Source organism: Physcomitrium patens, chromosome 1, assembly GCF_059467195.1.
Source record: "Physcomitrium patens ecotype Gransden chromosome 1, ASM5946719v1, whole genome shotgun sequence".
Lineage (NCBI taxonomy): Eukaryota > Viridiplantae > Streptophyta > Bryopsida > Funariales > Funariaceae > Physcomitrium > Physcomitrium patens.
Window position 1 is genome coordinate 4,699,686 of NC_143410.1, and position 13,469 is coordinate 4,713,154.

General features: G+C 41.4%; 2 protein-coding genes across 4 annotated transcripts; both read left to right on the forward strand.

Annotated features, from left to right (window-relative positions):
- The first annotated feature begins 2,784 nt into the window (after positions 1 to 2,784).
- LOC112282264 (protein LYK5) lies at positions 2,785 to 6,469 on the forward strand. Of its 2 annotated transcripts, XM_073530980.2 has the most exons (4): positions 2,785 to 2,803; positions 2,938 to 3,238; positions 3,806 to 5,104; positions 5,243 to 6,469. In XM_073530980.2, exons 2-4 carry the CDS (start codon positions 3,044 to 3,046, stop codon positions 6,011 to 6,013), a joined length of 2,265 nt encoding a protein of 754 aa, XP_073387081.1. In that variant the 5' UTR covers positions 2,785 to 2,803; positions 2,938 to 3,043; the 3' UTR covers positions 6,014 to 6,469. The 2 variants fall into 2 exon arrangements, with proteins under 2 accessions (XP_073387081.1, XP_073387101.1); XM_073531000.2 differs by lacking the exons at positions 2,785 to 2,803; positions 2,938 to 3,238 and adding an exon at positions 3,583 to 3,711.
- Positions 6,470 to 7,181: 712 nt separating this feature from the next.
- On the forward strand, positions 7,182 to 12,067 carry LOC112282275 (E3 ubiquitin-protein ligase MIEL1). 2 transcript variants are annotated; one of them, XM_024519707.3, is made up of 10 exons: positions 7,182 to 8,101; positions 8,454 to 8,604; positions 9,306 to 9,393; positions 9,702 to 9,761; positions 9,927 to 10,037; positions 10,274 to 10,358; positions 10,662 to 10,744; positions 10,953 to 11,044; positions 11,253 to 11,364; positions 11,481 to 12,067. In XM_024519707.3, exons 2-10 carry the CDS (start codon positions 8,486 to 8,488, stop codon positions 11,604 to 11,606), a joined length of 876 nt encoding a protein of 291 aa, XP_024375475.1. In that variant the 5' UTR covers positions 7,182 to 8,101; positions 8,454 to 8,485; the 3' UTR covers positions 11,607 to 12,067. The 2 variants fall into 2 exon arrangements, with proteins under 2 accessions (XP_024375475.1, XP_024375483.1); XM_024519715.3 differs by lacking the exon at positions 7,182 to 8,101 and adding an exon at positions 8,170 to 8,342.
- Positions 12,068 to 13,469: the final 1,402 nt, after the last annotated feature.

Below are 13,469 nucleotides of genomic sequence, written 5' to 3' on the forward strand. Positions count from 1 at the left end.
ATTCTGATTGTGTCAAATATTCATCTCTGCCATTACGATGAACTATCACAAATGTCCATAGCATATCTTCTAAGGTCCAATTTGCATGCTTTGTTTGTCCATTTGTTTAAGGATGGAAGGTCGTAAACATGATAATTTGTGCATCAAGTAGCTTGAACAAGGCCTGCCAAAAATTCCCCATAAAGCATGAATCTTGGTCTAAAACAATGACATGATGTCATCCATGATAACAAAAGATAGTATCAAAGAAGACCCATGCAAGTGCTAGGACATCAATATTAGATTGCACCATAGCCAAGTGAAGTTATTTTGAGAGTTGGTCTACAAAGACAATAACTATGGAATAATTATAAGGCATTTGTAACAAACACGTAACGAGGTCCATGATCACTTACTTCCAATGTGTTGTAAGTAATGGAATTGGATGCAATAGCCTAAAAGATGTCATTGTCATATTGCATGCTTTGTTATATTGGCATAACTCGCAAGCGCATACAAAAGCTTGAATATTATAGTTCAAACCTATCCAAAATCATATCCTTGAGATTTGTTCTAAAGTCTTTTTATACCTTAGATGCTTAGATATTGGAATATTATGTCTTCCTTGAAGCATGCACATCCAAAGTATAACATCATGAAGTATATAAATCTGCTTTTTGAAATAGAGCAAGCCATCATTAAAACTATAATCTTGATATTGTACATTGTCCACCTTCAAACAATTGCTAACTATCTTGAAATAAGCATCCTAATACTTAGCTTCCTTCTATTCTACTTATTTGATTAGGTTTGAAATAATACTACTAATGGTAGCAACTTCTGCCTTATTCTTAATTCGGCTTTTAAGTCTGATGTCTACAATAAGTTGTTGGACATAGTATATTGTTGCCCTTCTTTGTACTCAAGTTGAATATCAAAAGCTACAATTATTCTTTTCAACAATGATGTCGTGATTTCATATTTTCTAGATGCAAATTATATAGCAAGGATCAATAGTCAATCTGAACAATCATTGGCTTCCTCAATACATAGTATTGCCACACTTTTGTAGCATATACAATTGCTAATTGCTCTTAATTACATGCAAAATAATTATGCTCTATCCTTTTGAGTTTGCGTGATTCATACACCATGGATTGAAGGCTCCTACCAAAGTCTTATTGAAAGACTGTTTCAATAACAAAGTTGGAAGCAACAATGTCAAATGTATAAGAAAGGTTGGGATCATATGGTTGTAATATTAGAACAATAATCAATGCCTCTTTTAACCTATCAAAGGTACTTTGTTGGTCCAATTTCCACTCAAATGAAACAACTTCTCCAATAGGCTTACCAATGAGACATATTTTCGGTGCAAAGAGTATATATATATATATATATATATATATATATATAGAATTTATTTTTACATATTATGTACTCACAAAAATTATTGTTTATATAAAATTTTAGCTTATCAAAAATATTAGCTATTTACAAACTTAGTTAGATGAAATCATTAAAGAATATTATTTTAAAAATTTAATTAATTAATTAATTAGTTTGACTATTTCAATATAAAAATCTATTATATATATATATATATATATATATATATATATATATATGAAACCTTATCATTTTATCAAATACATATAGTATAAGATGAATATGGTTCAAAATAAATTGGACATCTATAAGACAAACTACAATATTTAGTTAGTAAAAATAAATTTAATTTTAATGTATTTTTAGATTTTATAAAAATTGATAATATTGTAAATATATGCAACAAAAGATTGATATGACGATCAATGGTATGTTATGGTTGAATAGCATAATTGTAGATAAATTATAACAACAAATAAATAAATTGGTCTTATTGAAAAATTAATTAAGATAAGAAATCTCTATAATATTTTTTAGTTCATATTTTTAATAAACTAAAGAGAAGGTAGACTAATGTTATTCTCATTACTCTTATATTATGGCCTACCAAAAGTTAACCAATCAAACCAAAAGAACAATTTAGACTATTCCAATTTTATTGGGGGAGAATGTTAAATAGACCAAAGTTTTTACTAAATCATGAAAAAAAAAAAAATGATCTTTAGGTTCATTTCTCCACTATTGGATCTACAACCAATAAAAATCAACCACATTCATCATGATTACCATATTCTTCATCAAGAGTGAGTCCATTTAGTAAAATCATGGATCTATTTAACATTCCTTTTTTTAATAAATATTTGAATGAACATTAGTTTCAAAAATTTGTCATCCCTAATACATAATATAATAATATAGGATTGATTATTGATTACCCTGCAACATTGCCCATGTGCACTTTTCTACCATCAAAGTAGTAGGCAAATCTCTGTCTTGTGTTTCAAGGACATTAAGAACATAAAAACAACAAAAATATAATTTTAAGGGACATTGAAGTAGCACTGCTTGAAATCTTGCTCGTGAACAGAGAAACCGGTCGGAGAAGATAAAAGAGGGATTGAGGAAAAAACGCCGCTGCAAGTGGAGTTCACTGCGCCGCACAGCCGCTCTTCTAGACCGAGTCCAGAGGAGAGACATTTCAGTCACTTCGGCAGAAGTTGCAGGCTCAGCAATTGAAGAGGAGGAGGAGAACACATTTTGGCACCACTCTCTCATACATAGTCAACAAAATTGACCTCACCAACTGCCATTTTGATAACGTTTCATGACGTAGGACGTGGAATGGCAACCCATGAGCTGAAGAAAAAAAATGGAGGGGTTGAGATTTTGTCCGCATGCCTTCCACAAGGATCTCTTTCCAGCCTTGCCGCTCACGGTGAACCATTTATTTATATTACCGAAAGCTGGAATCTTTTGTCGATTCTGCTCGTTTTGCAGCTACTTGTGCGCATTCCACCTATTCTTTTTTAAGAATCTGCTTGTATTTTCACATCTGTGCTGGTTGTGCAGGGTGATGTGTGTGCTTCCGCGTTGTTCGCGGAAGCTGGAAGAGGTTTCTCGTTCGCGGCATGGAGGTGTTGTTCATCAGCTTGAGTGTTAGGAACTGGGTAGCTTCATGGGTTGTGTGAGAGTCTGTGAAGTGTTCCAGGGCTCGGATATGGCAGCAAGTGATCCACGTTGGGTCGAGTCGGTCGCATCCCTGAACTGGGTTTGGTTACCAACCGGCACGAATGATGGGCATTTTGCAACGATTTTGTATCTTCATCTCTCGGAGAAGCTCCTCCGAAGCTGGATCTGCCTCTTCCAACAGGTGCTGTATTGTCTTTCTTTCGATGACGGAGAAACCTGTTTTTTTCGTAAGGTTGGAGATGCACTGTTATAGAGTAGTGGTAGTAGTAGTTAGCATCCTGGCTAGACCATGTGACGGGGATTCTTTTTGGATTCGTTTTGGTTGACCCTCCCTGTGAATAAATGTTGTTTTTCCAAAATCCATTATAACGGTGGGGAGTTTTTTTCGTTTAGATTGGTCACATTGTCAGCTTCGTAGAGTCTCTGAGATTGTCGCGGGCATTGCTTCTGGTTTTTTTCGAGGTTTTTATGCATGATTTAAGTGAACCGCCACGAACGTGCAGAATCTGTGTACCGTATTTGCTTGTAGTTGTCGAGTCTCAACTGTGATTTCGAGATTGCCATTGTGTTGTCTTTACAATCAAAGGTGTAAATTAGTTCACTGTGCAGCTAGATTCAGAAGTTCGTAAGTCGCTGCTGCTTCCGTCAAGAGGGGTGAGGAGAAACAAGATTCGAGCAACTCTAAATGTTTTGAATTTGAAAGTTTCAATTCAGGGATGCTTTTGACATTTCCTGTTGGTTGGAGCAGATAGGAGTTTTGGGGTGGACCGTGCTTGCACTTCACCAGATTGAGTCCTTCACGCCCATGTCAATATCAGAACTGAAATCTCAGTTGAGACAAATGTGTCGATACGCTTCCCGTCATGAAGTCCGGTTGCTTCTGGTGTCCACCTTGCTCATGTTGTCCGTCGAAATTCAGACAGCGAATGCGCAGCAATCCTACAACAACCGCAGCGGATACGCATGCACAGGGCGCCCAACATGTGAAACGTATGCGCTTTACAGAACACAGGGGAGTCAATCATTGCAATCCATAGCCACGCTTTTCAATACTACTGCGGCAGAAATTGCGAACGCAAGTGACATCAACCCCGCGAACAGTACGAACCTGCTGAGCGATCTCACTCCACTCTACATCCCTCTATCCTGTGGATGTGCTGGTGGTATATACCAAGCGCCTACGTCTAATGTGGTTGAAGCTGGCGAGACGATGTATATTATTTCCAACAAGACTTATCAAGGCCTGACCACTGATGAAGCGATTGCAGCCGCAAACCCTACGGTGGTGCCCACGGAAATGCAACCAGGTCAGGTGCTCAAAATCCCCTTGCGGTGCGCTTGTCCATCAACTGCGCAGCGGGGAAATAACTCCACGCTTTTGCTCACTTATGCGATCTTCCCAGACGAGATTTTGGATGTCATCGGCAGTCGGTTTGGTCTTACGGCTTCAGAATTACAATTTGCAAATAACGTGACTGACCCAACTTCCCTTTTAGCGTTTACCACTTTGCTTATCCCACTTGTGTCACTCACACCTTTGTCTTCGATCCTCTTTCCAAGCCCCCAACCCCCCCCTGCAATTTCTCCTTCTCTTGCCCCAGCCCCTACTCTTGCCACTCCTGTTGTTTCCAAGGATCCCTCCAATACGCCATTGTACATCGGCGTCGCCGTTGGCGCCGTGGGGATGGCTATGGCTGCGATCATGGCGTGTGTGTTATGTGCAACTGTTCGCCGTCACAAGAGGACAACTAACAACAGAGGAGAATTGGATGAGACCAGCAGCGTGGTCAAGCCTCCTGCTGTGGGATTGGACACTACGAACTCAAGCTTCGTTCTTAGCATGTCGGATGTCGTGGGCTCCGACAAGCCTGTCAAATTCTCATACGAAGAGTTGCTCGCCGCCACTAACCGTTTCAGCGAGGACCACAAGATCCAGGGCTCGGTTTACATGGGAAAGTTGAACGGATTGTTTGTGGCTATCAAGCAAATGAAAGGAAACATGTCGAATGAGCTGAAGATTTTGTCCCAGGTCCACCATGGCAACGTGGTATGCCTTCATCGACTTTCCCTTACTTTCGATTCTTATCGATGGGATGTATTGTAGCATTAGAGTTGGTTTGTTAGTTAAAATTTGGTTTCTATCCCTAAGCAACTTTCTGATTGTTGCTCTGTTTGTGTGTTTCAGGTGAGGCTGGTCGGAATGTGCGCTAGCTCTTCGGAAAACTTGTATCTCGTGTACGAGTATGCTGATAACGGCTCACTCAGCGACTGCCTCCACTACCAGATGGCATATCCAAGCTCCAGCTTCTCGAGAAGTGTTAGATTGCTGTCTTGGAAGCTACGCGTTCAAATTGCACTAGACGTTGCCTCTGGCCTCGAGTACTTGCATAACTATACCAACCCTAGTTTGGTGCACAAGGATGTGAAGAGCAGCAACATTCTGCTCGACAGGAATTTCCGTGCGAAGGTGGCCAACTTCGGAATGGCACAGTCTGCCGTACAGAACGGCACTGGCCCCATTATGACCGAGCACATCGTCGGCACACAGGGGTACATGGCTCCGGAGTATCTAGAGCACGGGCTGGTGACAACCAAGGCCGATGTATTCTCCTTCGGAGTGGTGCTTCTGGAAATTTTGTCTGGAAGAGAAGCCACGTTCAGGGACCAAACCACTAGAGTATGCACTCCTCTCTCGTCCACTATCTTCGAAGTGCTCAGTGGCAGCGACCAGATGTCGAAGCTTCAAGCGTGGATGGACACTCGTTTACAAGTCAATGCTTACCCTCGTGACATAGCCTTCAATATGGCCAGCTTGGCCAAAAGCTGTGTGGAGACTGATCCAGCTCTGCGACCCGACATGAAGGACTGCAGCTTTGCGATGTCGAAGATTTGTCAGGCATCTCTGGAGTGGGATTCCTCCACACGTTGTACAGGTGCCTTCATCGAAGCTCGGTGATCAGCGATGGAATGGTGTGTCTTTCGGCACTCACTGCAAAAGCGTGTGTAGTGCTCGTCCATCCTGAGCAGATTGTTTTTAGAAGAGAGCTCTTTGTAACTGCTATCATGGGGAGTTGGGTCGCGGTTTTTTGTAGCGGCGCCGCGTTCTTCGGTCTGCGATGGGACCCCTCAATATAGGTGCAATACCTGATTTTTTCTGTACTGGAAATTTTCAGGGGAAGACATACCCAATTTTTGTAAATTAAAGGATCACCCAAATCCTTGAATTCTTTGTGCATCATCACTGGTGTTGAACTACGCCTTCCAGGTTGGCGAGCATTAGAAGAAACACATATACACTGTCAAAATGTTGACTTATCATCAATCGATGTCGGAGTTTTGATCTTTGTAAGCATTTTGACTTCAATGTCGGTGTTGACACGTGATAAGCACCGAGCTTACCATTATATCTTTATTTCACTTGCATTGTGTTGGAGTCAGCCAATCCCATTTTCCTACAGTAAAAGTGTGTTTGTACTGTATACATAATATTTAATATTTTTTGTGCAACGACTTCCGTTTCTACGTTACCCCAATGAATGTTACTCTTATTGAACTGAGATATTTTCGGTTAATCGTTCTCAAACACAGAGCACTGTTCACGAAGAATAAAAAATACCATCAATAACATAAAATAAACATTCGTATTTAATTCTCACGCAGTGTCGACGAATGGAATATGAGCATGACTTTATGGCAACATTTAACAAAAATAAAAATTGAAAGATGCTGCACCATCAATAACTTTTTGAAGTATATTTTTCTTTGAATACTGAAATTACCACAAAGATAAAAGGACAATATGGTACTGCTGTACACAGCAGCTCGTGATTGTGAACTGCGTAATTCTGCGGTTGTTAGGCAGATTGTCCTCACCTGCTGCCGTTGGATGGTGATGACACACACAGTGTCATGCCTGGAAAATCTCCCCGCGAAAACGCCGTGTGAGGCATATCTGCAGATGTCATGGGGAGACGCAAAGAACACCCAAAAGATGCAAAGTCGCCAGGGAAATCGGCACAGTTCACCAGATTCAACGCTGCAGCAGTTGAAACTTCGGCAGCATCCGAGCAGTGAGCACCCTATTTTTACCACAAACATGCCACAAATGAGGAGTGTAGAGATGCGGCAATCAAGACACCAATGGAAGCACGGTTTTATAATAAGTTTTATTTGCTGCTACTCCATGTCCAGGATTGCTTTGTCACGTCGTTTTGGTGCGGTAAGCTGATTGACTGTCGTGGTTTTGCTCTGCAACGGGTGAAGTTTGGTTCCGCGGCGAGAATCATCCGCGACGTAACGATGTGCGTCTTCGCGAAGGTTGCTGCGAATGCGTGACACACATTGGCCTCAATTGGCAGTCATTTCTACAGTAGGTGGACTCAGGATTTGGATTTCTGACTGTCAAATATGCTTTCCCAGTGCCTCCATTGACACGAGAGAAAGGAAGGGCAAGAGGACCGGACGAGTAGGACTGTGGGTACCTACCAAAAAAGGCTGGCATACCGCATGCTCCGGGGTCCACGTTTTGCGTGAAAAAGTGGGTAAAATTACAATTGATTGCTCACGCAAGTGTCGGCGTCTCTATGGACTAAGAATGTCTCCTGGAGCTGCCATTATCTGCTCATTACTCACAATTTTTCTGCCACCCTCTGTCGTGTGGACGTGTTGAATTCTGCCACTCGTCGCCGAGAGGTTCGTGGGTTTTTGATGGTTTCAGTTCCTGCTGTTTTCGCCCGGAGTCTCAATTGAGAGCTGGTTTGTGAACAAGCTCTGCCGCGTCGAACTTGAAGAATGTCCATGTTTCTGAGTCCGAAGGCTTTCAAGGATCCCATTCTTCGATTGATCGGCGCATGACGTAGAGTTACTCGGTTTGGAACGCTACTCGTAGTCTCGGGGAAGATAGTTTGAGAAATTTCCAACGTTGACGAGAAGGTCAGTGTTGTTGAGCAGAGCGCGTGAAGGTTTTCGTTTGGAGTTTGATTAGGATCGCGCTCTTACGCTACTCGCTTCAATTGCCGCGTCTGAATACGGTTGTTTCTCTAAGGTTTGTTACTCGCTCTCCTCCCTTGAAGAATGGGCGTTGTGTCAGGCTTTGGTTCGTGTGTTAGGCAGATGATGTATTTCGCGGTGCAATGCTGTAGCTAGTGGTCTCTTTGATTCGGGTTGGTGTTCTCTGCCTCCGAGTGCCTCGTGTGCTTAGAGCTAATCGTAATTGTACATGCGTTAGATACGCCCCTTACAAATCCTTTCAAGCAGTAAAGCGACTAGTCGTCTTTGAAAGACAAGTACGTATGCTGTCGTCTCGATTGGGCTTATTCCATGAGCTTGTTCTTTGCGTTGTCTGTTCTTATCGCCCTCTCACATTGATTCCTTATCTTGATTCTTATTGTTTTTAGAATTCTGTTTTTCCCGGTGAGAACAATCAAGCATGACGACTTTCGAGGGCGAGGAGAAAGCCCTGACGCAGGACGTGGATTTGAAAGAAGATATCCTGAAAGAGGAGATGACAGTGGAGGATGGATTGTCCATAGGGAAAATGGAACACGGGTAAGCACTGGCTAGTTTTCACGTATTACACGCACACCTGCACAGTTGTGGAGGTGGGAATTTCTGGTGACGAGGTTTAGCGACTTAGTGGGTGGAACTTTTTCTTATACTTGGGAGTAGCCGTGCGAGCAACTCTTCCAGCCAAATCTAGACTGCTCCTAAGGCCAATCTCCACTGAGCGATGTTGCTCTAATTTCGTTGCGAAAAGTAGTTCTTGGTAGTGGCTATTTGCCATCCATGCTTTTGTTCCAGTTACCGGGTGGATTTATTGAAGTGTATTCGAAACGTGAGGAGCCTCTGGGTCGGTGTCGGTTACACGACGTATCGTAATACACTCGGTTTAAGTCTAGGGGGGCAGCGTAATGTGCGAGCCTACAATTCCCTCACCGCCAAGTACCGGAAGTGCAAGAAAATGGAACTGCAAGTGCTCGCGGGGCTGTTTCAAATGATTTCGAACGCCTAAGCTTCCGGGTTGTATGCGTCTGCGGACATTTTCAAATAAATTTTTTCAAATGAAACCGGATCGAGAGTAGAGGACTTTAGTATGGCGGCCAATGAATGAGTGAACAAGAATGTGTGTTAAGTTTTCCTGTCGTAATGGGGGAAAAGAGAATGTTCAGTGTAATCTGCATTGGAACTCTTACTTAACTCATCCCCTGAAATTCTGGACGCTTTTTCAACTTTCCAAATCTTCTGTGCAGATGTAAGCATTACAGGAGGAGATGCCGAATCCGAGCTCCATGCTGTAATGAGGTCTTTGATTGCCGTCATTGCCACAATGAAGCAAAGGTTTCAACGCTCTCCATCTAGACATTTACAAATTCAAATATGTACAATATGTAAAGTACAGTTGGAAACTCAAGTGTATTGGGTTAGATTTAGGATTGTGAGGGCATCTGCTCATGCAAGGATTGAATGGCACCTGTTTTGCTGTTGTTGTTCGTTCCAATCCTTGAGCTGTTCCTTCGAGCTGGCTGACTGACAAGTGTACAAGTGGTGGTGAGAGTGGCATTTCATTTTTTCCATCGTTGAAAACTAAATCTTAAATGAAGAACCCGGTGACCGGGACTTATTATCAGCTGTTTGTCTTTGTGCAGAACGTTAATGAGGTTGACGAAAAAAAATGCCATGATGTTCCAAGGCATCATGTACAAAAGGTGCGGTGCACATGTTTAAAGCCATCGTTGTCTCTGGAGAGAAGGAAATTTGTTACTTTTTTTGAGAGTTGAACAATCTTACATCTGCCTCCACCACTAAAGAATTTTGACAATAATGTAGTGGCAAGGTGATGGAAGACTCAGACTGGTGCTCCTGGTGTGCAGGTCATTTGCTCGCTTTGCGATTGTGAGCAGGATGTGAAGCAGGTGTGCGAGAACTGTGGTGTGTGCATGGGTGCTTACTACTGTGACAAGTGCAAGTTTTTTGATGACGAGGTTTGTATTCTCCCCAACCTAAACACTACATCTTAGCAAGAGCTGCATAAATGAGCAATTTCACCGTTTCTTGTGAAGGATGCTTAGGTGAGCTTCATGCGCAACATGAAGTTGCAATTCGCTTTTTTATTCTTGTCCAATGTTTCTGAAAGTTTGTAACTTGCGCTAATGTCAGGCGCCAGCTTTCTGTTGATAGTATGCTCACTGCTGCTTATTTTTTGTGTTGTATTTTGCAGACAAAGAAAGAACAGTATCACTGTGATAAATGTGGCATATGCAGAATTGGTGGCCGCGAGAATTTTTTTCATTGCGACCGCTGTGGTATTAATTTCCTTCTGACATCGTCCTAGTGTCACGTTCAACTCTGTTTCGCTACGTGATGTTGTATTAAAAATCTGGCTTACTTTGAACCCCAGTTTTAAAAAAGTATGTTGCAAATGGTCTATAGTTAGAGTTGATGTTGACATTCGTTCTGCAAGTAACCTTTCTTTTTCTGTTTTTTTTTTCTTCTTCTTCTTCGTCTTTTTCTCTACCCTATTGGCATGAGAGTTAAAGATACAATTCATAAATGAGGTCACGATCAATATTTGATTCTTTCTGATCTTGAATTTTGTGACGCTGCAGGCTCGTGTTACAAAAACTCGCTTCGGAATGGGCATCCTTGTATTGAGAATGCCATGCATCAGAATTGTCCTGTTTGTGTGGAGGTAATCAAACATCCAATCAGAAAACTCCTTGGTCATATTTTTCCCTGTCATGTTTGGGTCATATTTCAGCGTTGCGTATATACATTACAGTTACACCTTAGACATGGAAGAACGCTTGTACTTTTTGGTTGTTTAGATTACTTGGCTAAGTCTATGATAGGTTTAAGTAGAGCTCCTCATTCTAACCTTGGTATGGCTTTTTCTGCAGTACTTGTTCGATTCCTTGATGGATATCGCCGTATTGCCATGTGGGCACACTATGCATCAATTTTGCCTGAAGCAGATGAATCAACACTTCCAGTATGCTCTCAACTTGAACCGATTCTATCTTCCAGCTAGTAGTTGAGTCAACCCCAAAGGATACTGATGCCTTAGTAGAGACTTGTATCCTGCATTATCTCGCGAATGTTGCTAAATCACGTCTGGGGTGAGTCGGAAGGAACCCTTGGGCAGTTTGAATGTTGTGGGGTCTTTGAAAGTGGATGCTTACGAGTGTGTCATGCTGCAGATTCAGCTGTCCCATATGTTCAAAATCAACCACAGACATGTCAAGATTTTGGGCTCGACTGGATCTGGAAGTATCTTTAACTCTCATGCCTGAAGAATACCGCGATAAAAAGGTGCAACTTAGACAACCTCAACGATCGTTCTTTTAGGATGTTGATCGGCATCTTCTATGCTTTTTTATGCGAATCAACTGATTGGACTTTTAATAATCTCCTGCTTTTCTGTGCAGGTGTGGATACTGTGCAACGACTGCGGGAGAACCAGTGATGTACATTACCACGTGTTAGGACACAAATGCGCAGGATGTGGATCCTACAACACACGGTCGACGCCTCCACCCTCCACATCCAGATGACATGGGTAGCTCGCCCATACATCGGAGCGGAAGTGTCAGCAAAGTAGATCAAGGCATCCGCCCCACTTGTGCATTAGTAGGATTCCATTTGCCAGTCTTCGGAGAATTCGTTAGCAGCAGCAGTAGAACCAGCAACCGAAGGTAGCAACGATTATTGTTTCATCTCTTGGTGGTAGAATTCTGGTCATGGTACAGTGCAGTGAAGAAGTCGAAACTGGACGACTCGGAAGAGTCCATTTATTTAGCCTTGGAGACGAATGGATTAGATCGGGAAAGAGATGCAGACCAATGGATATTTAAATATATATAATACACTCACACGTGCATCAGAATGGGCACATGTGCATGGAATTTGCACTGTGCTCGAGAGAACTTTGTGGACCTGTGTTTCAATCTGTACCCAGTTCTTATGTACAATGTAGAAATTTAAAATAATAATAATATCTTAATTTCTTTCTTTCCTTCCTTCTTTCGAGGGTTGAGTTGGAGGAGACTCTGACAAGCATATCTTGTCTTTATCAATTCTAACATAAAGCATCGCTCTATATCAGTTTCTGAATCCCATATGAATCCACCTAGAGCCCAAATATTGAAATAAATAAATAAATAAATAAATAAATAAATAAATGTGGTGATGATTTACAGCATTTGGAGAAACACATGAAGAATGTGAAAGTGAGAGTGTCTTGGGACACGAGTTCCCCACAAGACCCATTCTCTTCAGCATTTGTTGATAATTGTAAACATTTCATAATAGTGATGCTGGCAATGATCAGTGTTCGACACGGCCTTAGGGGCTATGATAGGCCACGCGGGAGGACGAGTGCCCGACCCCACTATCTACCCTATCACCGCACCTAATCCACGCACCCCGACGTGTCATCGCTCCCACGTGTACATCGGTATGACGTGTGACTTCCACGTGGTCGTTATTTGTTGGCTGCTACCGGATCGACCAGATGGATATCCACCTGGCAAGCTCCTGGAATTGAATGACCAAGTTTATATTATTCGAATGCTGTCATTGCCAAATCATGATATGGATACTTATATTATAAAAAAAAACACACACACACAAAAAAAAAACCAATATGATTTAGAAAGATCAGTACCACAAAGTACATTTTAAAAGACATAGGATTTCTTTTTCTTGTTATTTCATTTTATAAAAAAATCATACATGTATATGTATACAATGTAAAAACCTGCAGATGGCTTGTAAAGTTTAAATGATGCATTCATTAAACTCCTCTCCCCCCCCCTTTTTTTTTTCTTTTTCTTGCACCGGTGAAGTTTATAAGGTGGTGATGAATTAGATGTCAAGTGTAAATACAACAATGGCTTCTAGGGCCACTCTACACTATGGTTATTTGGTCAAATAGACTTTGAACAACTCTACTTCAAATTGAGCAACAGGCTTGTGTGGATGTTTGTAAAAATATAATTAATGTGACCTTTGGATTGTCTACTCAACTGAGAATTCGGTTTCTATTTGTGTCAGACCTTATTTCTTGTTGAGCAAATAACTCATTAAGCGTCAGAATTGCCATAAAGTGATTCCATGTCAACACTTTTGACCAAAACATCTATGGGTTGTTTGCCTCTAATGTGATGGTTAAGCAGTCAAATTTTTTTCTTGACCAATCGTATTGCTAGAATCCTTTCTTAGCTCGACAATTGGTACCCTTCAAATTTAATTTTGCTAAACATGTATTTAGTTTGCACTCTGATGTTTTACTTTATATGAGTATCTATTGACATACATGTATGGGAGGTTTTGTAAGCTACTCAATGATACACAACCAAGTGTTAGGAGTCCTTAACACAGGGTTAAAAATTAAGGATTTGGGGTTTGAAAAAAAA

Excerpts from the sequence above, each read along its gene's own strand:
- LOC112282275 (XM_024519707.3), top strand. The coding sequence starts at position 8,486 with ATGACGACTTTCGAGGGCGAGGAGAAAGCCCTGACGCAGGACGTGGAT. Across the intron at positions 8,605-9,305 it reads ATAGGGAAAATGGAACACGG|ATGTAAGCATTACAGGAGGA; the intron begins GTAAGCACTGGC and ends TCTTCTGTGCAG. Across the intron at positions 11,365-11,480 it reads AAGAATACCGCGATAAAAAG|GTGTGGATACTGTGCAACGA; the intron begins GTGCAACTTAGA and ends TTTTCTGTGCAG.
- LOC112282264 (XM_073530980.2), top strand. The coding sequence starts at position 3,044 with ATGGGTTGTGTGAGAGTCTGTGAAGTGTTCCAGGGCTCGGATATGGCA. Across the intron at positions 3,239-3,805 it reads GGATCTGCCTCTTCCAACAG|ATAGGAGTTTTGGGGTGGAC; the intron begins GTGCTGTATTGT and ends TGGTTGGAGCAG. Across the intron at positions 5,105-5,242 it reads AGGTCCACCATGGCAACGTG|GTGAGGCTGGTCGGAATGTG; the intron begins GTATGCCTTCAT and ends TGTGTGTTTCAG.